The 27,712-nt window shown below is 38.9% G+C and overlaps 1 protein-coding gene across 18 annotated transcripts in view; it reads right to left on the reverse strand.

The window, feature by feature from the left end:
- Positions 1-1,032: 1,032 nt before the first annotated feature.
- The window catches only part of Dtna (dystrobrevin alpha), a 371,976-nt gene continuing 345,296 nt past the window's right edge, over positions 1,033-27,712 (reverse strand). For 9 of the 18 annotated variants that reach the window (XM_063231777.1, XM_063231779.1, XM_063231775.1 and 6 more), the window contains 6 exons: positions 26,388-26,408; positions 16,749-16,908; positions 14,342-14,431; positions 13,008-13,176; positions 9,959-10,091; positions 1,033-2,140 (listed from right to left, as the gene is read on the reverse strand). In XM_063231777.1, the coding sequence (XP_063087847.1) occupies positions 2,000-2,140; positions 9,959-10,091; positions 13,008-13,176; positions 14,342-14,431; positions 16,749-16,908; positions 26,388-26,408 (714 nt within the window). In that variant the 3' untranslated portion in view covers positions 1,033-1,999. Of the gene's footprint in view, positions 7,277-7,489; positions 7,539-9,958; positions 10,092-13,007; positions 13,177-14,341; positions 14,432-16,748; positions 16,909-23,752; positions 26,409-27,712 lie in introns of those variants that run through there. The other 9 variants (XM_013157131.3, XM_013157136.3, XM_013157133.3 and 6 more) reach the window with 6 other exon arrangements.

Genomic DNA, 27,712 nt, shown 5'->3' on the forward strand with positions numbered 1-27,712 from the left:
GCTTGTTCTGCATATAATTTCCCCTTTTAAATTCATTAAACGTTGCTGCTTTTGCCTTACTGTCATGTGCTACATCCAGTTCTTTGTCACACACAAGGACCTGGAAACCTGTCCTGGACCCCATCAGGCATGGTAATAGATGTGCAAAGTGCTGTGAGGCACAGCAAGTCCCCTAAGGCTCTCAGAGCGAAATCAAACATTAAATTTCCACTCAGTGTTCCTTAAGATTTCACTGAAAGTATAGGATCTCTTGCAATGTGAAAACGTCAAAGAACTTCTTAAAGATACATTCATTCATTTCAGTACACCTCCTGGGTTGATTGCTTGTTCCTGCCTTATTTGATCTACCAACTGCCTTGAATATAGTTAATCATGCCTTCCAGATGTAAGAACACATCCCACAGGTGGAACACATAGTCCTCCACGAGACTGTCCCCACTTAGGATCAGTCATAAGTCTGAGGAGCCATTTACACTTCTCACTAACCTGCGATTGATTCAGGGATTCCCACGATTTCATTAGCTTAAATCATGGTAAATATCTATACACCTGCACCTATATCTATATATAGAATCTGCCTAAATGTGTATATCAGGAATAGGAAAACTTGTATATTTTAATACTAAATTTATTAAGGCATCATGAGATTAATACAAATTACCTTTGGCCTCTATATATACAAGAGGTGCTCAAAGTAGTGGCCTTTAACTTCTAGACACTTATCAGTCCAGAGAGCTGCTCAAGTGTATGTACACTGTTTTTGGCACTCTATATGTATATGTATATATATGTGTATATGTATTTATAATCTCTCTGTATGTACACACACACACACACATATATGTGTGTGTGTGTGTGTATTCACCACACAAATATTCTCAGGAGAAGGTGGGTAACTTTTTCTCAGTTGCTCAAGCTCCCATCAGTGGTCCTGCTCCATACGGCAAACAGTGACCCGTCTTTCTTTGCATAAATTCATTCTGTGTTGTTCTGTGTTCCTCATTAAAACCAAGGAACAAAACATGCATGATATAGTGTTTTTAAAAACATTTTTAATGAAGAAATAATTCCATTCCAAAATATAGACACACAATTAAATAGTTTAATCACTTCAAAATATAACATGTCCCCAGGAGGTTCCAACACACATACACACACACATACACACACACATACACACAAAACAATACTTAACAGCAATACAAAAAATCCATACAATAGTAGTTTTGTTACAACACCAATGAATATTGTGAAATCTTTAGTGTCTCTTGATTGGTTATTTCAAATGGTGTCAAATTATAGTAGTCATAATTAAAAATGTCTCACAGATCATTAGCCTCAAGATGTAACATTTCTGATTTTTTTTCTCTTTTTGGTTCAAAAGTAAAAATGCCCTTTCTTTTGAGGACATAGTAGAGTTCTTGTTTGTGGCTCGTTGTGTGGGATCAACTAAGGTGAATGCAGCAACCAAAGGCTGCTGTATTTACAAGATCTATCTACAGTTAACAGCCAAGAACTAATAAGAGAGGATGAAGATGATCAAAATAAAAACAGACACCAGTGTAAATTATGATGCAACAGTTTGGCTCATGCATATAAGAAAATACATAGTTTATCACAACAAGGCCACACTCTTAATGCAATTCAGTTCACATTACTACTTACAAATGAACCTTCCCTGCCTTAATAGTAGATCTTCTGAGAATCCATTTTCACAATCTCCAGCACATCTCCCTCTGACCAACCAAACTTACCCCGACTTCCATCCTTACCAACCACAACGGATTCCTGAATCCTATACAGTAGATTTCTCCCTCCTCCCTGCCTCCATTAACATGGTACTGTGGGAGGCTGGCTGTGTTAGACCAGTGCTCATTAATAGGCCATCAGCTCTGATGGAGACAGATGTGCAATTCACCGTGGACTAAGAAAGAAACAACCCCGTTAAGACATAGTTGTATCTAATGGACAGGACAGAAGAAACCTGCTGGGTTTGTACTTAGAACAGGCTCCAAAAGTAAATTTGGAGAGCCAATGAAAGAAATCCACCAAAAAACACAAAAACCCAAAACAACACACGCCATTTTGTCTCGGTTACAGGACAGGGGTGCTTGAGTCTGGTCTCAGTGCTGACGTGGAGCTAAGAGAAAGAAAAGGTGGCTGGTTAGTCAGAAATTGGTCACTGGCGGTAATTTCCAGAGTCCTTGCAATGGCTTTGTACGATGGTGTCAACGCCCGTGTGATGGAGTTGGTTGGCAATGGAAACTATGACAAGGGGAAGGTCTTCAGCAGAACAGTTCCAACCTTAGACAGACATTTAGATGTAGACACACAAAGAGACAACGCATGTCAGCTCAGTCCAGTCAGTGGCTGAGTGCCACTTGCAGGGTCTGTAGAACCTTCTGGCTCTGATTTTTGAGCTGACAGCAATGTAGGTAGCTGGGACATAGTGGTTTTCAGTACTGAGTATGAGGCACCAGTGGCCACCTGCTCCATCTAGAGAGGTATGATTTCACAGAGGATGGGCAGTGGAAGAGAGATGAACATTAAGACATATCAACAAAACCCACGATACAATCCGTCTGTGCAAAGAAATCTGAGAACCATGTAGTTGTGCCACTTTGGTGTTAGCCTGGGCTCAGGGACATCTGTTATGGGGGGTTCTCTGGAGGGAAGTGTGAGTAGGTACATCCAGGCACAGGATAGGAGCCTTACTGACCCCAATCAAGCACTTTATTATCCCCAAGGCAAGTGATTTTGTTCTCAAGGGCAGCCAAGAGGATGGTTTCTGACCAAATGCAGAGGTGTGAACATTTGAGAGGCCTTGGAAAAGGAGCCTGAAGTTGTCAGAATACATGTTCTCAGCCAGGGACCTTCCGATGCAGATCAGGCGTGTGGGTGAGAGAAGGTGTTTGCCAGACCCTGAAGCAAAACTGAATTGAGGTTGACTCAATTGAAACTTTTGTTTTTTATTTTTTTTTCTGGTACTGGGGATTGAATTCACAACTTCGCACTTGGCAGGCAGGTGCTTGCACCGCTGAGCTATACCTCCAGTCCAACCTCTTTGTTTTTAATGCTGAATAGAGTTTTTTCAGAGATTATTTGATATATTTTATTCAAAGCAGTGGTTTTCAACCTTTAGCATGTGTTGGAATAATCTGGATGGCAAATTAAAACACAGTCTTTTAGGCCCAACCCCCAGAGTTTCTGATTCAGCAGGCCTGGGCTGGGACTGAGGACCTTGTATTTCTACGTTATCGTCAGTTGCTGCTGCTGCTGTTGCTGTGGGGGCTACATTTTGAGAACCACTGTTCTATGATGATGTTCTCTTTTAAAAGAAAACCAGGAATTCTAGCGAAGCTACTGATTTAAATACAACATGTCCAATATGTTGTGTATGGGGGTCTCCACCCCATTCAGATCTTGAAACTAATAGATTACTTTTCCATTTTTCCCAGAATCCCTAAGGGAGATCTTTAGAGCAAGGGCCCTCAAAAGGGACCACCAACAGAGCCTTCATCCTCTTGCCTTTGACAGTTCTTTTGCATTTCAGCTTCTCACTGAGTGCAAAATCCCAACTCAACACAGAAGAGTTTGTCTCACATGACCACAGAACACGGCATGCAGGACACCAGGTGGCCAGCTAAGGCAATAAACATTCAGAAATAAAAGGAGAGAGTGAACGTTTGCAAGCGCACTTTAAGCCTGTACATTTAAAGCTGAAGGCCTCCAAACAACCTGATAGGGGAATTGTGTGGTGCTGTTAGAGACATGCTTCCTAAAGCTAAAACGAGAGGAACAAGACCGTGGAAGAGCATAGATAACTTTAGTCCATTTGGGGATCTTATGGCACCTGTGGTTTATAAACAGCTTTAGTAACGAGTATTTCAAAACATAGTTCACAGTTTTTAAGAAGATCTGTGCTGATTTTAAAAACTAGATTCTATATAATTTGAATGTCGTCTTTTTTTGAATATGATATCTATTTGGAAAAAATATGTACACTAAATTCTATGGCTGACTTGTTAGAATATCTTGAAAGAAAACAACCTCAAGTTGGAAAGAAGTCCCAAACAATGGATTATTCCTGGTGTTTGGTTCAAGTCACTGCTCACCAAGACTTGGGGTGAGCTGAAGACCAAAGACCCTTTATGGCCTCTGGGCTGTGAGTCTGAACACTCAGGAACCAAATCCGTCAGGGTTAGTGAATAATTGCAAGTGGTTGTTTTTTTCCAATTGCAGTGGAAAAAAATGTACAGTGTATAATAAACTGTTTTGCTAAAATCTCAACGAACCCAGAAATCAAACTTCTAGCTCTTAAACAGTATTAATATTGTCATTGTAAACTGAAAGAGTTCAATATCATGTGCAGAAGTTTAAGATGCTTTGTTAATACTGCCATCGTGTGTAACAGCAGCATGGATTCTCAAGGATGAGCTGTGTTACAGAAGGTGTAGCTGAGAAATTAAGTTGAACAGAAGTCAATTTTTTCCCCTTCTAGAACACAAACCTATGAACTACAAATCTTAGAACAAAAAATTAGCTGCACTATGGCATCAGAACACATCTTTAGGAGTGGGGTTTGTCGGGAGGTGCTGGGTGTGGTGACTCCTCTCTTCGACGAGGCTGCTGCCAGCTGCTGTCTTCCTCCTCTGTGTGGGTACATCGCTCTCCACCATCATCATTTTTCATGTTACTTTCATCATCTGTCTGACTATAGCTTGCCTGGGAATAAGGAATGTGTAATTTTTTTTAAAAGATGAAAACTGTTTCTAAATTAGAACTGTGAATCTTAGGATTCCCCTTTCCCCGACACACACACAGACACACGCACACATGCATGCATAGACATTCACTGCACTGCCTTCCTATGCCAATTAGGCAATCAGGGACAGATGTCCTATACGACATTGTGCACTGCCACACTTTCTGGAAGAGAGGACAGGAAGTCCTCCTTGTTGAGTCTCTTTCTTAAGGGGAATCTGAGCTATCTGGAAAGTTTAAGTAATACAAACAAACATCTGTGCTATTCTTTGTGTGAAAATACTAACCATCCACAATGCCCTCTGGATTTTTTTAAAATCCACTTTCAATGGTTTAGTCCCCCAGTTTTTGAAGTTAGGATGTGAGGCCAAGGATGGTGATACACCACGTGGCCAGAGGATGAAAAAAATGACAAATCCAAAGAAAGGAATGGGCCAAAATGGAGCCTTGAAGAACACTAGGTGGAGTACTAACTATTATGTATACTATTCGTTCAAAAGTGACTAGATGAAAAGCAATAACCCAGCACTCTATTTACGTGCTTAGTATAAGTGTGTTTTTTCAACTAAGCCTAAAGTCCTATTCAGCCAGATCATGAACCTCCTATGTCTCTGTTGCTTCACCCTCTGTTCCATACCCATGTACAGGTCTGCCTTGGCAGATGGCTGACTGGCATCAAACTGATGAAATCAGCTCAGGATCTATGGGTAAGAGGCGTATACGCTGGGATAATTTTTTGTCTTGTAGCACAGTCATAAAATCCAAACAAAAATACTTTAATAATATAAGCTTTTAAAATTTCAATTGGATTTCTTGGCTACATTAAGAAAAATTATGGTAGGATAGAACTAGCTACAAAGATGAAAAGCTACTAGCCTTTTATATTGTTCTATTAGATTTTAAATGAATTGTGCCTAAGTGGCTGATTTAGCAACAGGCTGTTCTGTTTAAAGTCCTGTGAAATGCATATTAGGCAGGGTACCTGAGGCAATAAATAGCTGATATCACAACTATTTAATTTTTCACTGCCAAATTTAAAACAAAAGATTAATAGATGGCCTAAGAGCTTGCAGGTACTGAAAATTTTCATACTTTCAAAACTTCATACATACTTTCATGCTTAAAGGAAAAGGTTGGCTTCTTGGAGACTAGGTTTGTTTTAACTAGAGTGAATATCTTTGGAGACTGCTCCTGGGAATTTTTCTATTCTAGTCATAATGAATCTAGAGAGGACGTGGTACTACATTCTCAAATATAAGGGAGGAAGAGTAGAGTGTGGCCAGTAAGATCCTTCCTCACAGCTCATAAAGTGTATTTTATCATAGCAAATATGTGAGATTTTCTTTGCTTAATCTTAAGCTAAAGGCTGAGACAGGTTAGTAGTGTTCAGACTAGCTTCTGTTCTTTACTGATTGAGATTCTGCAGAGGAAATATCTATCTATATCTATATCTATCTATCTATCTATCTATCTATCTATCATCTATCTATATCTTTTTAATTAGCAATCATGGTAGGTAAAGTTTATTTTCAGTTGCATTATGGAATTCCATACTTGGAAAGGACTGTATATCTAAAATAAACACAAGACCTTGGGCCACTGCAACTAGACTAGCTTGGAACTATAATGGGATATATCTGAACAGAAAAGCCATCTAGATTTATGGGACAGTGTAGCCCTAGGTCTCTCAAACCATTGCATGTGGCTGAGTGTGTGCCTGGCTTATAAAAGTGGAGAGAGCCAGCCGGTTTTGAGTTTCAATGTTCCCATACACTTGCATGGCTGCTGCACCGACTCTAGGTATTAAATTGCCTGTAAAGCATGAGGCGCAGTGTCAGGAATATTTGTGTATGTTTGCGATAAATTATAGTGTGCCTGCCATTGTATCACTGTATTCCAGGAAGCATAGCTCCTCTGTAAGGTAGATGTTATGACATGTGTCATATAGAGGAAACTGAGGCTATTACAGGTCTAGTAATTTGCTCATATTTTGCTGCTAGGATTTGGTGAAATATTCTACTGTATTTGAAATTAGCTCTAACAGAATCCAAGCACCAGACCACTACTTTCAAGTGATTCTGCCAACCAAGTACAATTCTTTTTACATTAAAAACCACTGAGGATTTTACACATATTTAGGTAGTTCCTTGAGGATTGGGTCACATAACCTATGAATATTATTTTCAATTATTTTATATCCTTCTCAGTTCCATAATAGAATTGGTTATCTCCAAAATACAAGGCTACAGACTTTTGTCCTGTGTTTTGATTCTTTTATTTCTTTAATGATACTTGATTTTGCTTTCACTTGTTAAGGTACACATTAATGGTCCTTTAGACCTTGAGTTCAGCATGATGAAGGAGCTGACCTATCTAGAAATGCTGAACAAGTTGATCTCCTACTGATGTATCAGAGGGTAGATATTCTGATGCTGTGATGCATTGGTGATGGGGCTACCTTCGCTTCCTGGCCAAAGAGGCACCTGGGGCTTTCTCTTGTGCATCAATTTTCCTAATCAACAAAGTAAAAAGTCAATTCTCAATGAAGTTTGGGAAATTTCTGCTGGAGTACAATGAAATACTCTGTAAACTGAGATGTTTCTTTGATATTAGCAGGGAAGGAAGATATTAACACCTAAGACAGAGTGATTGTGAATTTAGGCTACAAGTTATCAGAATTCAGTGTACAGTGTCCATGTTTCCTCCTAAACAAGAGGGTACTTACTTGAGAGGAGAGTGATAAAAGGATATTGCATTCAACCTTGCAAGCTGACCTGTGGGTGACAAAGGACACAAACAAGAAAGGTGACATGTCAAGTCAGTGATGCAGTCAAGCTGGTGAATTATTTGGCTGGAAGCCATGCACAAAGACAGAGACAGTCCAATGAATGAAAGTAGCGTTCAGAACCATCCAATCACTGTCTGCTCACAAAGCATTCAAGGAAAACCACTTCAGTGTTCTCCAGAGGATATTATGTTTCAAGTGAGGACACAGGAGCTTGCAACCTTCTCCCAGCTCCTTCCCTATCCTTTCCCATGAAGTTACCAAGTGTGGAAAGGTAAGGAGAGAGACAAGGAGCTTAAGACTTACCGGAGATGCTCAGTTGGATCTTAAGACATCCAAAGTGAAGAGATACACTCTTCACTTTACTCACCTAAGGTTAAATTTCTAATTTATTAAAATAAATAAAAATCTAATATTTGATATAGAATAATAAAAGGTTGTTTTTCTTTAAAAGAACTTCTAGAATTTCAATTGCTCTTGTCACCAAAACCCAGAAACTGATTTGAACTCAGAGGGAGGCATAGCAGCCATCTTGCACATCATGAACCAGAGCGTTGGTTATGTACCTCATCTCTTTCCTTCTTTGCCATGTAGGGTACTTGTAAGAATGCCATCCCTCAGAGTTCTCAGGGAGGTCCTCCCCGCTTTATTCTAGGCTATTCCTTTTTGTAGAGGAGCTACAGAAGTCACAGGGCAAGAGTGTACTCTATGGTTTTGCAATCGAGTAACTATGTTTTTGTAGCACAGGTGCATGACTCCATATAGGTTATCACTCTTCTTGTGTAATTAGAAGATCATTTTGGTTTCTTCTCAGATGTGACTGTTAAATTGAAAGACCACTGGAACATTCAAAAGGGGCGACACTTTTGCTTTGTACTGTGGGGTGAAGTGGATGAACTTCAGTTTCTTTTTTTGTTTGTTTGTTTGTTTGTTTGTTTTTTATTGGTACCGGGGATTGAACTCATGACCACCTGCTTGCAAGGCAGGGGCTGAACTTCAGTTTCTCTCTTGCTATATTCTTCTTGGAAAATATTTCAAGACTTAATGTATAAATATTTAAGAACTAGGAGCCAATTTTCCCCTCAGTTTCTCTGTCCTTGACTAATAGTAAAAAAGCATCACTGGTGTCCTAAGAATATGGAGAAAGCTTGTTTGGCCTCTGGAAAATCTGATAGGCCAAAAATACCCAACAGGGCAAGGACCAACAGGTCTCTACCAGGCAAACCCCCCTGAGCCAACGACACATCTTCAGTACCACCTGTGGACTGAAGAGAAAGGATGCACACAGAGATAAACAAGGCTGTGGAACAATCCTGGGGAAGCTGCACTGCCTGCAGGATAAGTGACTAATCACATCTATTCCCGTTTGCATGTGCTGTGGTTATGAACTCTCAAATGGGTTAATAAACTCCAGGTTATCTCAAGATTGTGTTATCTTAAACCTGTGGAACCTGAGCCTAGAGGTTCTCTGCTATTTCCCAGGAAGTCTTGTCACCCTTCCACCTATATCTGGCATGAGATGGGCAGTGGGAGAGACTGTGGACCACAAATGTATCAGGGAGGAGTAGATATGTTGATTCCATTTCCTTGCACTCTGTTCCTTGACATCATCTTTTCGTCTTCCGTTTCTTCTTCTGTTTTCATCCTCTTCCTCCTCCTCTTCCTCACTCTTCCTTTTCTTCCCCCTCCCCTGCCCTTCCCTCCCCTTCTTCTTTCTTCCTCTTCTTTTTCTTCTTTTTTCCAGTACTGAAGACTGAACTCGGAGCCTTGACCATGTTAGCAAGGACCCTGTCACTGAGCTTCATCTCCACCCCTTTTAAGTTTTCAGACAAGGTCAGTCTCCACTGCCCAGGGGGGCTTCAAACTCGCAATTCTCCTGCTCAGCCTGCCAAATGGCTGGAACTGTAGATGTGCATCACCACACTGAGCCTTCTTCTTTCTTAATTTATGAAAACACAGAATCTTAATAATCTCAGAGGAGTTTTGATTGTTAGTCACTATGTTCTCACTAATATCTCAGGTCTCCTTTCATTTTCCAGACCAGAACTAATAAGAATGCATAGGGAGCGATAGTGTGACACTATAAGAGGTGTGTAAAGCAGGGCATGGTGGCACGTGCCTGTAATCCCAGCACCCTGGAAGGGTGAGACAGGAGGATCACAAATTTAAGGCCTGGTGACTCAGTGAAACCCTATCTCAAAATAAAAAATTAAAAACAAGACTGGAGATATAGCCCTGTGCAAGGACTCTGGGTCCTCATACTGAATACATGGGCTTTTGCTGGAATACATGGGTGAAGGAGTGTCCTAAAATGTTCTTGAAAGCAGGGTAGAAGGACGGAGCGGTGTGAAAGGCTCCCTACCCGAGGTGGGCTGTGGGTGGAGGTGAGGTGGGCAGCTGGCTCCATACCTGGTAAGTTTCATCCTGCAGTTTCTGTTTCAGGTATTCCTCCATCTTTAGCTCGTTCTCCAGCTGCCGGACTGAGTCGTTCTCATAGTTCTCCTCTTCTGGCTGGACATAGGGGTCCCCGTCTTCAGCAGCTCTGGGAATAAAGTGCAGATGGCGTTTTTGGAGCAAATCTTTTAAGAGAAGCGTGAGTGGGATTCGTGTGACAGCTGTAGTTTGGTTAGCACATTTATTTTCAATAGTGCTCCAATTCGCTTTCCTGCCTTTTTTTTTTTTTTTTTTTTTTTTTTTTTGACCTAAAGGAAAACTTGTTAAAATATTGGAGGGCTGGAAAAATAGATCATTAAAATCTTTTCATACACTTTTTTCCCCCCATTGCAGTCTGTTCATCTGTTTTTCTCGGGTTTGCAGGAATGAGTGTGACCCTCTACATGTTCTATATTTTTAAAAAAGACAAATTTGTCTGGGGATATTAAGTTTTCCCAATATAGGGGCTTTAAAAAATAGAAATGAAGAACCTTGTCAATAAGGAGAGTGAGCCCTTTAGTGAAATAATACTTAAGGACATTTGTTCATAATGTGTTTCTCTCTCCCTCTGGAGAATGAATCCAGGGCTACATATGCACTGAATTGCATCCCTAACTCTTAAAAATGTATCTATCTATCTATCAATCAATTGATGAATTGATTGTCTATCATCCATATGTTGAGACTGGTCTTGTTAAGTCTCTAAGTTGCCTGGGTTAAGCTGGGTTTCAATTTATGACCCTCCTGCCTCAGTCTCCCAGAATGCTAGGATCACACTGGTGGGCTAGCATACCCAGATTAATTTAACTGTCTTTGTGTCATACATACTGGATTTATTTTTTTAAATGGAATTGAGTCTTGGATCATCAGCAAATTGATGCCAAGAAGGCTAGTTCTCTACCCCATAGCTTTGACTTTAAAATTTTATACTAGCTTGAACTTGAAAAGCCCACCTAAATGGCCTAATTTCATTATACAATAGGTAAGAATTATGAGACTCTATCTCCATCTTTTCAGCCTAGCATGTGTAAGGTGCTTCATGGAGCTCAACAAAAACCCAGTACTTAAATCATAGGACTGTAATATTTTTAGGTAAAATGCAGTTTCTACATGGTTAACGGTACTGATATTAAAATATTCCCTAAAATTTCGTTTCAAGGAATTGTTTCTGGGTTGGAACTTAAATGCATCCTTCATGCTTATTTATATTTGCATGACATGTTCTCATTGAAGGCTGACTAAATGTGTGTGTGAGGCTTCTGTCAACCTCCCTTTTCTAACTCCCCAAACACTTGGAGCAACTGGTCTTGCTCTGGGATAAACCAGGCTCAGCAGACTGGCGGTCATAGTGGTCTTTAATAAGTTTTAGATTTTAGTACTGAGACAAAGAGATTTTAGGTAGATACCGTGTGAATACTTAACCATATAAAGCCAAAGAGATATATATTACCAGACAAAACAGATGATAATTTTCGATTTGGAATAACAAACAAATCAAACAATTCTAAAATATAGAGGGGAGGAAAAGAAAGCAAACTAAAATTAGAAGCAGCTGCACACTGCCATTCTGAATTACATCTTAACTATTTTGTTCTGATTGTACACGCTGCTGCCTCACATCTGGCTTTCAAACTAGGTCTCTTTATAACTCTCCAGCACTCCTTGCTTTTGCTTGCTTCTTGGATTGATGGCTGAAATGAAGGCCTCTGGTTTCTTCATCACATCTTTAAAGTAGCCAGTTTATTTCTGTAGAGTAGTCTGAAGTACTTCTCACATTGTGTCACCCTGTCATCTTTTAGGGTTTTCCAATTCCCTTTCCTAGCCTTTGGGTCAGGCTTTAGCTGTGATTCTCATAACTTCATGAAACTGATGCTCCAAAGAGTTCACTTCCTTCCCGTCTTTATTCCTTCCCAAGCTGGGCTCTGCAGCTCTCTCCAAGCTTTGCTTTTTAGACTTGATTTCCTCTGCTAACTACTTTGAGAGCCACAGATAAATGTAATGGGAATGTCACTGATTCTGCAAGCTTGAATCAAGCTACAGAAATTTACCAGCATGTACATTTTCACAAATTAAGTCTTCTGCAGAGGGTCAGGTATCTCTTTATAACGGAATTTTAAATATTTACTTATTTCAATCCAAATGTTTTTGTTTACATCCACTGTGAGCAAACGCCTGTCCAATATCATGGGATAAGTGCAAATGTACTAAGTTCAAAAGACAGAATGACTGATTTCTTGAATTTGCTTGTGAGTCCTAGAAAGGTAAATGCAGTTAGTTTCTTTCTTTCTTTCTTTCTTTCTTTCTTTCTTTCTTTCTTTCTTTCTTTCTTTCTCTTTCTTTCTTTCTTTCTTTCTTTCTCTCTCTCTCTCTCTCTTTCTTTCTTTCTTTCTTTCTTTCTTTCTTTCTTTCTTTCTTTCTTTTTCTTTCTTTCTGTCTCTCTGTCTCTGTCTCTCTCTCTTTTTCTTATATTACAGATGTTCCCAACTTACTAGGGTTTGACTGACAACTTTGCAATGATGAAAAAGCAGTGTGCTCCCAGGAGCACCCACACTTTGAATTTTGAATTTGGATCATTCAGCTAACTTCTGACCCGCAGTAGGTATTGCCTCTTGATGCTGGGCAGCAGCAGCTCCCTGTCACCCCCATGGGTCAGGAGTGCACATAACTGAGCTGCAGTGTTCTGTGTTGCTCAAGGAGGCTATTCCATAGTTAGTTATATTACATGCATTTTCAGTCTGTGATATTTTCAGTTTGTGAGAGGTTTATCAGGATGTAACTATCATAAATTGAGAAGCGTCACTGCAATAAGCACAAGTTGGTTTCTTTTACTGATATTTCCTGGAAAGCATAAGGGTGGGGTGGGAAAGATTCCCAGAGTCTAATTTAAATGTATCCACCCTTCTGCCTCTTTTGGCAGAAAGGGAAACTGCATCATTACTTTTCTCAAGTAAAGATCTAAACAACCATGCTGTGGCTTTCATTGTTCCTTACTGATTGTTCTGCTATGGACACTATACATACTCACAGGTCACTGTGCATGGTGCTGGTGGTAGCGCTCCCGTGAATGTACCCAGGTTTTCGTGCATGGATCTGTGCTAGAAAAGCCTTTTCAGAGGTGGGCGATGGAACCAGATCCTCAAACTGAGTCCGTGCAAATTCAGAATCCACATTACTCTCTGTTTCACTCCCCACCTCTAGTGATACAACCAAAGAAATAAAGAGTGACTTGTTAGATGGTTTATGACCTTCAAATAAAGGACTGGGCTTAACATAAATCAGGATGTGCTGTATGAAACATTAGCCATTTACTGTACATTAGTCAAATCAATATTTTTCAAAATGAGAATTGATACACAAATTACTATAATTTGGAATGCAACATTTTCTGTCTCAAAATTGTTATGAGGAATATTTTTGTTTTACTGACTTCGCTTTTTAAAAGTGTTTTTTTTTCTGCAAAATGTCCCCATTAAAATTATGTTACTTAGTATTACTCTAATTTAGAAAATACAGCCCCAAAATATTGCAATCTCTATTTTAAAGAGTTATGAGTATAAACTATTGTACATGAGACTTTCACTGTCAGTTACTGTTTGTTAGGATGGTAGATGTTCACTAATCATGTTGCTTTAGCCTATTTGATAATCTTAAATAGAAACAACGATTTTCAGTTACTTGACTTCTTATTAGAAATGTAAGCTCAGGCTTTAAAAAAATACCTACATTTTATTTCTTACAGTTGTAATCTCAGCTGTCACACCATAGTCCAGTCTAACAAATATCTTGCTAGGTTTGCTTTAAGAAATAGGTGGAGATGCATTAATGCCCATTAAAATATTTATTTGTATATTCACACTGTTAAAGTTTTAAAAACTTTATGTGATATTAGGAAGCTAAAGATTGTTCTGCAATTTTAATATATTCATTTTTGGGCAGATTTTTCTTTGTTAATATTGCAAAGGTAAATGTCATTTTAGCTTCATTCAAAGATTATCACTCCCAATACAGTGTAACAGGTCAATAAAATACTTGACCCTTTGAAATAAGTCCAGCGTCATGTTGTTATGGATTATGCTATATGTTAACAGTGGTTATCTTTGGAATCTAAAGTATGCATCAATTTTAATATTTTTCTTTATTCTTTTCTGCATTTCCCAAATTTTCTGCATTGGTTATAATATTAATTGTCTTCTAATAAGCAAAATATAAACATTACCAAGCATCTGAATATATCAACACAATATCACATAGACCTTTAAAATATCTTTTTATATTTGACAATGAGCAGGAATTTAAGAGGGGCCCTTGGATGAGTCCCTCTGTGATGAGCACACAAGTGAGTAGAGACCAGGGACTCACCTGAATTCAGCTCTTTCACCAGAGAAGACATGGTGTTAGTGATGGAATCTGCTGCCACTAGCAAATCATTCCTTAGATTTCTTCTTGAACCTTCAGTAAAGAGAAAAACCTTAAGAAATCTAAGCTGTTCCTTTACCCAAGTTTTTATGTTGTTTGTCATTTCCATTGACAATTTATTTCAACAAGATTCCTGATATTTCTCCTTTGGTTCTTGTCCTAAAAACAAAACCAACAATCACAACAAAACTACTGCACTTAGGGTAGTGGCTCTTGATAAGAGGACATGGCTGGTAATGGTGGTTCATGTAATTAATTAATTGTCTAAGTGGGACATTGTTGAAAGGGGAAGGGAATGGCATTAATAAGACCAGTTGAACTGGTACAAACTGGGAAGGTAAACCAGCATGTGCAGACACCTTTCCTAGGAATGCACAGATGGAGAGTCAGTTTTCCAGGAGACCTGCGCACCCTGTCTATTGTTATTGCTCTGGCTATTATGCTGTAGCTGAGCACACTGGATTGTGTCTCTGTCAGCACAGGGTTGGTCTCTTATCAGAGCTGCTAGAGCTTTTCCTAGCAGGATAGGGAGCTCCTGGGAATAGGCAGCCTATGAACTGTATTCTTCCTGAGTGTGGGATATGGGGAGGAATCTTGTTCCTGCTTCCAAGATGGGCACATACATGTCTGGTACCCCAGACTGGAATTTAGATTAGATTATGTAGGAACATAGTTTATGGCGGAAAAAAAATTGTTCTTACATTTTGGGCACACTAAGAGTTACATGGATATTTGAGGACTGGTCTGGGAGTGGGACAGAGGGCTAATTAGCAAAATATATTTGGAAACAAAGGTTCCAGATTCCATATACCTGAGTGACTAATGCAATTATATAGCATGAGCATTTTATGAGCCAGGGGCTATCTCAGGGCTATACTTCACCATCATTTCTCAGAAAACAATATTAACTAAGGACATTAAATAAGTACATTAAAGAAATCCAAGTAACTGGATAAATCCATTCATTATAATAGAAAGCACAAGTTGATTTAAAATGCAGAATCTGTAGATTTTAAAACTCAACTGGGAGAAAGAATATTTTGTCTTTACAAATTTTAAGAAGAAAGTTATTCTTTCAGGTACATAAACTGTTCTTGAATTGAATTCGGTGCTTAGAAGAAAATGATCTAATATGAGAACTTTACTTTCATGTAGAGTAGAAAGTCTGTTTTTCTCTCTCATTGTACTGTGTTCAGGTTTTACCGCATCCACTATAAATGACAGTGTCTGTTTCCTGAGTCTTACTGTTCTTGGTATTAACAGTGTTAATTTTTTTTTTTAAAAATCCACTAGGAAAAAGGTGGTACTTATTAAAATTTGTGTTCCAACAAATTGAATGTGAGGTTGCACAGCTTTTCATGTATTTACAGGGAATTTATATTTCCATTTTTGTTATGGGAGAGTGTCATTTACTTACTGATTTGTACATGCTTTATCTACAGCTGAAGCTATGAAAGCTGACTTATCCCATGTCCTGGAAATGGTTTCCTTATATTTGATTGTTTGCCCTTTGATTTTGTTTATGCTGCCTTTTGTCTTAAAATTAAAACTGAAACATGTCTTTCTTTCCCTTCGTTTTTATATGAGGATGTGGAAAGATGTTCACAATACAGTTTTAATTCTAAGAAACAAAAACTGCAGATCCAAATGCAATGCATGACCTGATTTACGTGAGAAAAAAGACTGTATCTATCAATAAATACAAAGATATCCCTTTGTATACACACAAAAAGTTGAGAAGGGCCAACTCTTAATAGGGGTTACTTCTGTTTAAGAGATAGACTTGGCTGAAAGATGTGCAGGAGAATTTTTCTTTTTATACTCTAAATTTGACAAGTGATTGTAAGAAAAGTGTCGAATCACTTGCTTCGAGGTACCTCTTATTCCTGTCCATGAAGAGCAATGATTATTATCTCCAGGCCTCTCGACGTCTTTTCGGACTATGGAGATCTAACCTTATGTCCTCGTTTAGTAGAGGCAGCAATACACTTCAGTAGGGCATCTTTATAGGGGAGCTAAAGAATTATTGCATGTCTTTCTCCATCACCTTAGAGCTAAAGGAGCTGGAATTATTTAATCTCAGTCTTGACTTTGCTTTAAGAGAAGACATGCATGCTGGGGGTTAAAATACTTCCTGTAACTCGAAGAACAAAGACTTATTAAGAAACGGGCAGGAAGGTCAAATGGTGAAGCCAGGAGCAGATCAGCACGGGGAATTTGTAAGATGCTCCCGACGGGCTGTGGCCCAGCCTGGGGCCAGCTGTAGCTCTGACGAGTCTCCACCATCCGGTGGACCCTGCTGACTTATTTGCCACTGAAAGCCAACCAGAACAACAACAAAAGCACTTACTTTGTGCAAACGCCTCTTGTACATCTCCCCCTACCCCAGTGAGAGAGTCCTGAGGCGTGTGCGTCGGGGTGGAGCAGGCAGACGCGGAGCGGATGGGCATGGGGATGGGCCTGCTGATGGTGTGGCTGGGGGAGGAGCGAGGGGAGCCTGCCCCCTGGGTCTGCAGAGACAAGGCAAGTTGTTAATTTGTTTCCCGAGAAAATATTATATGCCTTCCCACTGCCTAGGTCCAATGTTAAAAACAGTGACAAAAATTCCAAAGCACGAGGAATTCTCAGGGAATTGTGATGCAATCCTCACCTAAATTGTAGGCACAGATGATTTAGGGCCCTATTATGTATATCTGAAGTCTGGGTTAAATATTGAAAGCTAAGGATATTAGTATGGCATTGTCCTACAATTTATAAGCTGCCTGGCACTATAACAAAGCTGTTGCTAAACAGATCATTATAATATGTGTCTATTTTCTTCTTGAAGGACGTTCTATGAATGAAGAAAAGGTATTAAAGAGAACATTTTAAATATAAATTAGGGGACTGTTTGGAATGGATATGGTACATTTGCTTCCTAAATTTTTCAACTTGTCTATCCTGGCATCATCTTTAGAGGAAAATTTACAGCAGAAACCATATCTTGTAAAATGGTGCCTATTTGGTCTCAAAATAAGAATCAAATAAGGTATAAATTATTTAATCTGCATTTTACAGTTACAGCTGACTTTGTCAAATTGCTCTGTGGCTCAGGGATTGATCTTGGCTTTTTCTTTCATTTAATTACATTTATTTTTAACTGATACATAGAAAAACTGTACGTATTCATGTGATAGCAAGTAATTTTTGGATGCAGGTACACATCATGCAATATTTAAATCAGGCTGAGCATATCTACCTTTAATTATCATTTATTTATGGTAAAACATTTAAAGTCCTTTATATCGCTTTTTAAAATATAAAGTACATAATTGTTATCTATAGTGATTCTACTGTATGATAGCATGACAGAACTTATTTTTCTCTAGTTATAACTGTAACTATAAAACTCAGTTTCTCCCATTCTCCTTGGTCTCTGGTAACTTCCAATTATACTCTCAACTTCTATGAGATTAACTGTTTTAGATTCCACTTATGAATAGGGTCATGTGGTACACATCTACTGTGCCTGTCTTCTTTCACTTAACATAATGGTCTCCAGTTCTGTCCATGCTGTTGTAAACAGACTTTCACTCTTCATAATGGAATAGTATCCACTGTGCTTAAATACCACACATTTTTTACTTTCTTGCAAGATAAGTCATCTCTATTCCGTGCTCTGCTTTTTCATTCATTCATTCATTCATTCATCAACTTGTATATACTTTCTATCTCTTAGCTACTATGAATAGTGCTGCAATAAACCTGGGAGTTTGGTGTTTCTTCAACATACTGATTTCATTTCCTTTGAATAAATACCTAGTACTAAGATTGCTGGAGCATATGGAAGTTCTATCTTTAATTCTGTCAGGAACTTGTATGCTGTATTCTATAATGACTGCAAGAATTTGCATTCCTATCAGCAGTGTTCTGAGACACCGTGTTCTTCACATTCTTGCCAGTACTTGCTCTCCTTTGTCTTTTTGATAATAGCCATTCTTACTGGCGTAAGGTGACTTCATTATGGTTTTCATTTGCACAAATTTTGATTTCTCATTTTTGGTTACTTCTTCTCTTCGTCTATGACAAAGTACTATTACTAGCTGGAGAGTAATAATAGCAGGATTTGAAAAAGACTAAAGACAAGAGTAGAAAACAACTAAAAACTTCTTTATTTTTCCTTTGGTACCAGGGATTGAACTCAGAACCTTATGCTTGCCAGGCAGGTGCTTATGCTGCTGAGCTAAATCCCCAGCTCCAACTAAGGACTTCTTATTCTTATACTATCGTGTTTAGTATGGGATCTTTATGAGATTGTCATACCTTGAATTTTAATGCTTTGTCTCTACAAGAGGTCCCTTGGAAACAATCTTCCTGTTTTAATAATTAGTAGGCAAAGGAAGACAATCAAACATGCATGGAAGGAAATGCATGGAGACTTTCATGCATACACAACAAATTTTAGGGGTTCAGATCAGTGTAATCCCAGTGTTGGGTCTGGCTGTTACAGTGAAAACTCTTCTAAAGCAAGGTCCAGAGATTCAAACCCATTCAAATACCTAGACATGCACTCTAAGAGCAGCACTCTAGAATATTCTATTTAGATCTTTGTTTTGGGCTCAGCTGCTTGAAGTTAAAGCATACAACATGAATTCTGTGCAATCCCATGCTGTTAGCTCTCCAGGGGCTCAAATTCACACAGAAATGTCAAATCTATAAATTGAGGAAAACCCGGAATTAAAAACAAACAGAACAGAGCACAGAAAAAAACGATTGTGATGCCCAAAGGGCCGAAGAGTCCATTCTTTCACTCTCAACAGTACCTTGTAATGATCTGTCCAGGCCCCGGGAAGAGGAACTTGGCTGCGTGTGATGCTTTGCAGCCTGCTTTTCTCAGCCAGCACAAGGGTGTGGTTTTCCCACCAAAGGTTGGTAGCTCAGCCCCATTACTTAGAAACTCTGCATCTGAGCTACCATTGTGTCCCCAGCTGGCTGTGCCATAACAGTTAACTTTACATTTGAGTTGTGCTTTATGATGCTCAAACGGCTTTGCGTATATTCTCAGTGATTTCTCTCCAAGACCCTATGAAGCAGGCATCATCATTCTAAATGTTCAGTTGTGGATCCCAGTGCTTACACAATGAAAAGAACTGCTCTCTGGGGATGGAGCCTGAGTAGCAGGGCTGGTGCTGCACCCAGGCATTCTGGGAGATATGAGTTACAGGAACCTTGTTGGTCTATGACTACGGATGTGCCCCTTAAAGGAGACAGATGTGGGTTGGCTACCCTGACCTGGACCTGTGCATGCTTTTCAAGGCAGACCCCTCAGCAGGGCTCCTGTTTTTTTTTCTTTATCTGTTCTCTTTGCCAGAGGCCAGTCACAGTAGGAAGTAGGGCACAATGGTGATTGTAGAAGTTGGCTTCTTTTGGCCTTACAGCCTGAGTTTTCCACACAGCCCTGTGAAACCAGATCCTCTACCATGTTAGGGAAGTTTGCAATAACAATACAATTCCAGTTGTGTATGCAATTTAGTGTTTAAAAAATTTTTACACATGCTGTTTTGTTTCATTTTCCTAATGGCAGTAGAAATCATGATACACTGGGATAGCAATTCATAGTGTATAAAGTGCTTTAACCCCAACTACTTCATTTAATTCTCTGAACCATAAAATATATTATTTCCATGTTATAGATTAACAAACTGAGATTCAGAGGAGATAAGTGGGTTACTCAGGGTCCCCAAGTGAGTGAATAACAGATAAAAGGGATCCCTAGCCTTTTGACTACAAACCCAGGGTTTCCCTATAATATCACAGATGCTTCTTAGGATATAGATGAGTCTATGTCTGTTGCACTATGTTTAGAAAGGTTTAGCCAACCTGAGGCTGAAGAGGCCCAGAGCCTGTTCTCAGTAGGCTGCTGGGCCAGGAATGTCTTTCAGTCACGGGGTCATGGGAGAGGTTCAGGTGCTGGTGTGAAAGGAGAGCCATTGGGTTTGTCATCCAGAACAGAATTACAGGTCCACAATGTCTAAGCTGAAATTTCGAGATTCAAAAAGCTCTGGCAAACACAGGTTGTTTCTTAATGAATTTGGGCCAATGGAAAATGAGGCTGTTGATAAGGTATCTGTGTTCTATCACCTTTCATAGGTTTGAAATATTCTGAATTCTAGAACATATCTGGACCAGTGATTTTAGATACAGCATTATGGATGGTACTTCAGTATTTTGCTGTATTGACACCAGCCCTGTGTGCACCTGTTAAGCCAGATTCTACAGCACACGGCACTCATGAGCTTCCTTGAGAAAGCATTTGTAAAGAGAGCTATACATGAGGCCCTTCCATTCTCCCTCTGTGAACTTCCTTTTAGCAGCATGTCCAAAGCATTCCAACCCCTATCTCTATCTGTACTTCAAGACCAATTATTTCTATTTCTTTCTATTTCCTGTTTACAAAATTCCCATTAGTGGTTCTGTGTTTAGAGAAAAATAATTGACTGTGGTTATGTGTTAGGAGAAAAATAACTGACTCTAAATTACACCTGTGTGTAAATGATGGCCCGCTGCCATCTCCCAAATGAATCTCTAATTGGGGCCACTTCACTCAGTCTGATTATTTGAAAAACTTAAATAGAAGGTTTTGTGTGGAAGAAGAGATTTGGCTGCGTTTTCCCCAAAACTGGCAACTCTCATGTCATAGTCAGTCTTTACCCAGGCTATTGAGCATGGATGCTGATTTTCTGGGAATTCATGGCTCCATTTTTCTTTGTTGGGACACTACCCAATTTGCAACATAGTACCTTCCTAGCACCAACTGTGTAAAATGCCTTTTCTGGTCTTCTTTTCTGTTCTGTTCTTGAAAGGTTGTTAGGACAGGGCAGATGGCTCTTTGCATTTGGGTAGACTGGTGGGGACATCAGTGAGTTTCATTTTCACAGGTATTATGCCCTATAAATGGTTACCTCTGGCCTGAGTTAGAAAGAATCATCTCTGTGAGGATCGTTCCTTGGAAATTACTCAATGATTAATGGAACAGAGACTTAAGGGACCGTGGTCCATGCAGATCAATAAATAGATCTAAAATTCCCAAGGAGAGAGTTGATTTATGGAAGAAGGAAAACATATATCATACTTGCCAGATTTAAAATAGCTCTCTTCCTAGAGAATGAATGAAAAATTAATTTCTGCACGCCATCCTCTGGGTTCACTCAACCTGCTGTTGCATCAATTTTTAAAGTTGGAAAAGATCCATAAATTTTCTGATTTTTTTTCAGGAAGTATTTTGATTTCTACTCAGCTCTAGAAATGAGGGATGCTTTAAGAAAAAGGTCGAAAGGCTGAACCAGGCTATCCCAATGCAGAGCATCCCCTCCATCCAAATCTGCCTTTTTAGGTTTGTTTACAAGTTAAACCTGATCTGGCCTGGCTGTGCGTAGCAGCCTGGGCAGGTGAAGCAAAGTAATGTGTAGCACATTTCTCATTAGTACCTATTATGGTACTAATGAGAATTTCTTTGGTTTCTTAAAGGGATTGCTGTGTACAGAGTGTGCTGGTCACGCAGTTACCAGCACTCTGTTATTTGACTTGAGTCTTAATGGCAGAGATTTCCAGGGAGGAACGATGAAAGACATCCAGGTTTTGGAATAGTCTGAGCAAACCGTGGGATGCATGAGGGGTACGGGAGGGATGGCAGAGGATCTCTGTGACTGAAGCTCCAGTTCCCTATGGAGAGCAGGAAACACTGAAGCAGAGAAGGAGGAGCCAAGCTTGGGACTTTTAATATCGAGCTGGTACTGAGCTCCAATAGAGGGTCAACTTTGAAGATTTTAAGCAGAGGAGTTTTTTTTATTTCTCTAGAATTAATCTCCAGTTTAAAAAAATCAGAAGGTAGAGATATTCTGAGAGGGCATATTTTTACAAAACAAGTGTTAGTATTTACCCTGCAGTTGATTATTTTAAAGTGAATTCTTTCTTCCCTCACTTTTGACTAGCTCGGGACTCCACAGAAAACCCATCAGAGAGAACGAACAAGGGAAATAATGCAAGGTAAAACTCAGGCTGTCCACATCGTTCCTCTTTGGCCTGGTTGTATTCCATAGTGTGTTTGGAAGAAGAAGGAACCTGAGTGACGGCAGTTTCTAGTTAATTGGAGCATCCAGTTAAATGCCGAGAAGAGACTGAGTCGAGAGATGGAATTTGGGATGATTAACTCCCCTCCATCAAATTAAAATGATTATACTATGTAACAAAATACCAATGATATTCCTCTCCCAAATAGGGAAGAATTGGATCAAAAAATTTGAAATATAATTTACAAAATGAATCCTAATTGTAAAGCCAAAAATATTCCTGTTAATAAACATAAACTTGATTGTGATCCTTGACTAAGCCATGTGTTTTGTACAACTGTATCATAGAAAAATGAATTTCATAAATAAAAAACATTCAGAAAGCTGTCAATGTTGGGCTAGGCATACAGCTCAGTGCCACAGTACCTGTCTGGTGAGTGGAAGATCCTGAGTTCAACTTCAGGAATCAAACAAAACAAAACAAAACAAAACAAAACAAAAAAAACTGTCAATGTCTTGTTGCACATTGTACAGAATGCATGACACTTGCGACTTTTTACTGTGTTAGCTTTTAAGAAAGCCTACTCAGAAACAGATGTTAGCAATAGTCTCTAGATATTAGCATATCTAGACTCATACCTGATGCTACCATAAATAGGAAGAGAGAATCTTACCGGTTTGCTTCTGTCATTTTTTCTAAAATAAAATTATTGTTTACTACTATTAAAAGCAATTAGAAGAAATCAGAATCAACTAAAAGTCTTGCTTGAATTTCTTCTGTTGGAGATACTAATTAGTTAATTGTAATGAAGAAGTGTGTGTGTATAAACTATGGGTCCATTTGCATGTATCTAAATATATGTATTCATACTTATGTTTGACATTCATATTGTATTTTTACAGAGTGCTTTTATGACCATTATCTTGTTCAGTGTGTACAGTAACCCTATGAGCCAGGCATTGCCAGTATGTTTGAAATGAATTATTAGGAAGTAAATTCACTTACTCAAGATCTTACAGCTGTGAGTGAAGAGCAGGGCCTGCTGTAATACTGATCTAAACCAAGTTATCATTATAAGAAAATTATTATAGAGATCTTACTTCTTAAACTAAAAGTCAAGATGCTTTGCTGTAGACTGGTCATAAGATTTGGAACTGGAAAGATACCAGAATCCCTGGAACATACTGTTACTGCAATTACACCCCAGCTGCATTCATTATTAAACTTTTTATGAGTGTTCTTTTTATGGCTCCTTCAATAAATCTTAAAGATACACAAAGAAGAAAGAGGGTAGGATAACTTCAGTTCAAGTTTTGTCAAAAAAGAATTTATTGCTTGTGATACCATAATCATCATCTTATATTACAGGCACTATTTAAAAAAAATCATGTTCTGTCCTCAATGGGGGATAAATTCATGCATTTATACAAGAAACAATATAAGTAGGAATTATATATACCAGTATAATAAAACACTACATTAAACCACACAGACTTAAGATAAAGCAAATAGAGGTTATTAAATCAAGCACGTTTTGTTTTTGGGGGGTTTTAAAAGTTCGATTTTACAAAGAGAATGTCCCTGGAGAGGAAAGGCTCATAAATAAAAACAGAATTTAGAAGCAGATGCTGGTCTAAAACCTCTAAATTCTCTCCTTAGATCATGTTATACTGTGAGAAGTCTATAGATATGGATGGTACTTATTTCTTTATAGAACTGCCTCTACAGGGCTGGAATTTATAGGGCTCTGTCTTTAATTTAGACTGAAGGTCAGTATGAGATACAGCCCCATGAAATCTATGACTGTGTTTTTCCATTTTATTATTCAATACTTCTATAAAGTTCCAAGTGAAGATTTTCTTTCATATTTTATGGTGCAGAAATTTTGCTCTCCTGAGAAGTGGTATTTCTATACTGATAGAACCACCAACCATATTTTCTTTTTTGGCTTCATTGCCAGAAAGCTCAGAGGAACATCCTTGTTCCTTATGATGAGCATATTTACATTTCCTTTTCCTTAGTTTTATATTTTTCTATTTCGATTTTCAGGAGACACTGGTCATATATTTTGTTGTAAGCTGCCTCTGGTTCTTTTTGAAGAGAGGCTTGAGAATAAAAGTAAAGGGTTACCAGTAAAGCAGGCAAACTTCCCTCCCAGACAATCTGTATCTGACATCTGGGGGGAACTGGCTAAGGGCCGGTAAGCCCCAACACTGTGGTACCTACTGCAGGCTGACCCTCCTAGATTCCGGAACTGGAAAGGGAGCCAGAGCATCAGCTAGCAGAGGAGGGCTGAAAGGTGACAGCTGAGATGTCACCTTATGGGCACTGCCTGGGAGGCTCTGTGCCTCTGTTTATGAATTTCTTGCTCAAAGGGAGATTTTGAAGAATTTGCTGGGAAATCTCAGGGAAAGGACCCTTGAGGGAAATGACTAAAGGCTGACCAAGTAAGGATGATTTCCCTCTCTTTCCACTAGGAGGAGAAAGGTTGTTTTTGAGCAGTGTTTTCTTTTTTTATGCACCTGACAAGTAAGAGACAGGAAAGAAAAGAGGCCATTTGCAAAGGGACGTATAACGAGAAAGGGTTTTTCTCTACCATGATCTAAGTGTTGGAATCACAGTAGCAATTCCTACTTAGGCTGTCAGGGTTGTGTGTCTGCCCCAGTGGGACTGTCCCTCATTAAAATTTGACTGAAGTTCAGTAATTTTTTCCACAAAGTACAAAATAATGTAGTACATTGTCTTTATTGTCTGACATTACAGATTAGTTCGACACTTTTCCTTTTTTTTACAGACGATGGAAATGAAGATAAAATGTGTTCAACATTTTGCAAACATTCTTTGTTACACACAAACACACACAATGTATAATAGAAAAGAGCATACAGAAGAATTAAAAGATATGTTGGCGTCGGACAGGCTGCGGGTCTCACTGATCCATGGAAATGCTGTGAAACTTTTTAATAATGCTAGCAAGTGGGCTATATTGTCATACAGAGTTTGGTACATGCACTCAACAGTAAAGCTGCTTTTTTGCCTCTATATTACCATTATTATTATTATTAATGTTATTATTATTATTTTGAGTATGCTGCTCCCTTTGTTGGCTTCTGAATCTGTCCATTTGGGCTAGACACAGGGCTTCAATTTAGGTCATGGGTAGAGAATCACATTGCCCCTAACTCTGGGGAAAAATATACGTAATGACCTTGAAAACTCCCAGATCAGGAAGGTTTTGGTGATGAGAAAGGCTGAAAGTTAGCTTTTTTTTTTTTTTTTTTTAAATTTTCAACCAACATCTGGGATTCTATTTTAGGGAAGAACCAAAGAGATGGGAAGTAGATAGGTACTTGCCACAGTCTTCAGACAATTGAGCACATTCTGACGAGCAGAAGGAAAGAGACAGCCTCGTGGTTATTTGATAACAGGGGGTTCTTACAAAAATCCCTTGCCTGATTCTTATAAACAGGGTTTCCACACTTCCAGTAAAACAGAAACTGAACTGAATATTCATGAAGAGGACATGAAGGTTTGCTTTTGCGTGTCATACGTTTTACGATAATATTAACCTCTGGGTAGCTCTTGTGGCTATGTCTCTTTGTGACAGAAGGGTTCTGATCAACAACCCAGCAAAGAGTAAAACTGATTTGAACGTATACACTGGGGGAATCTAAAACACTTCCATCAAATTACAGTTTGTTCCCTCTTCTAAAAGATGTAATAGTTCTTTTGGTGCAGACAGTAGTGATAGTTATTAAAAAATTCTAAATTTTATAATCTCCATTCGAGCACTACATTGAAAAAGAAGCAAATTAGTATAATTTTTTTTCTTTCCAAACGGAAGCATGAACATACATTAGAGGCAAAAGCAATGAGAAAAACAGCAGGACGGCAGGCCCTCCACTGTTAGTTAAGACCTGCAGTAGGGGACATAACTTACTCCCTGCTTCAGTTCTTCTTCCTACAGAAAGATTGAATCAATAACAGTTAGATTACCCAGGGTTCCCACAAGAGCATCTACACAATGTGAAGGAAGGCAAGATGGAGGAAATGTCAACATAGGTTTGAAGGTAGGTCCAGGGCCCTGCCACATCAGTGATAGTATTTCCAGGTCAAGTGGATACTTGAGATTACAGGCCCATTCCTTTCCTCCATGTTTCCAACCATCTGTCAACACGATCTCTCTCTATTCTAGTGTTTAGACATCCTGGTACACAAGCTGTGCCCTGTGGCCCAGGCTGGTACCAAGATAGCAGGTGGCTAGTAGACTACCATGTCAACACTACAGTGACAGAACCTAAAAGAACACCAGTAGAAGGTATTTCCCAACGTCTCCTGTTATTTAGTGAAGAGTAAGATGGATTCAGTCCTCTTTATCTGACATATTTGGAAAGGGAAGCAGAAAGAAGCTTTTCTGTCTGATCAAATGGACCATCAACCAGAAACAGCAGCAGGTTATGCATTATATAGTTCTGCTTACTACAAATAATACAAAGCTCCTTGAATACTATATTTTATGTGCTTAATGAACTGAAATGTAAAAGTAATGATAAAGCATTCCCCAAATGGACACTGATGATAAAAAATATGATAAAGGAATAAAACAGAAAACAACAGAAAGAAATGTTACAAGTGTAGTGCCTGAGAACAGAGGATTCAAAAATTATTTGTTTAAGAAAAACTAAAAAGAAATAGCAATGAAGAAAAAAAAAAAGAAAAAAGAAGCAAAAATGGAAGAAAGGAGGGAAAAAAAGGAAGAACAATACAGACAGCACTAGAGACGGTGTGTTGGGGAGACTGCATGGGGTGTCTATGGATGCGAAGTCAAGCTGCCCAGGGACATTCCCTTCCTTCTATCATTTTAATTCCTGCCTTTGTGGCTTCTAATCCATTCTGATTCATGCTTGCTCATCTTGGGCAGGATGACCCCAGAGCAGTGGTAATTCTCTCTGGCCAACTGTGGACAAGTGACCATAATTCATCTACTTTGCTTTGCAAAGTGGTTTAGTGGTATTGATGAAGGAAATAGGACTTTACTGAAGGAGGAATGTCACTTCCAATGTGAATAACAGATTACAGCACTCTATAGAGGATTTCTGTAGATCAGCTTATTAAATAGTATACCTATAAAAGAATAAGGAAGTATGCACATTTACAGTACATTTGAAATCTGTGTAAGTCATGTGACTCATTATAGCCATACAAATGGGACAAAATACCTAAATTAACAAAAATCGCTTTTCTTAATAAAACTGTAAGATTGTT

The sequence above is a fragment of the Cavia porcellus genome, unplaced genomic scaffold, assembly GCF_034190915.1.
Source record: "Cavia porcellus strain 051 isolate PalLab524CR breed Dunkin Hartley unplaced genomic scaffold, mCavPor4.1 scaffold_20, whole genome shotgun sequence".
Lineage (NCBI taxonomy): Eukaryota > Metazoa > Chordata > Mammalia > Rodentia > Caviidae > Cavia > Cavia porcellus.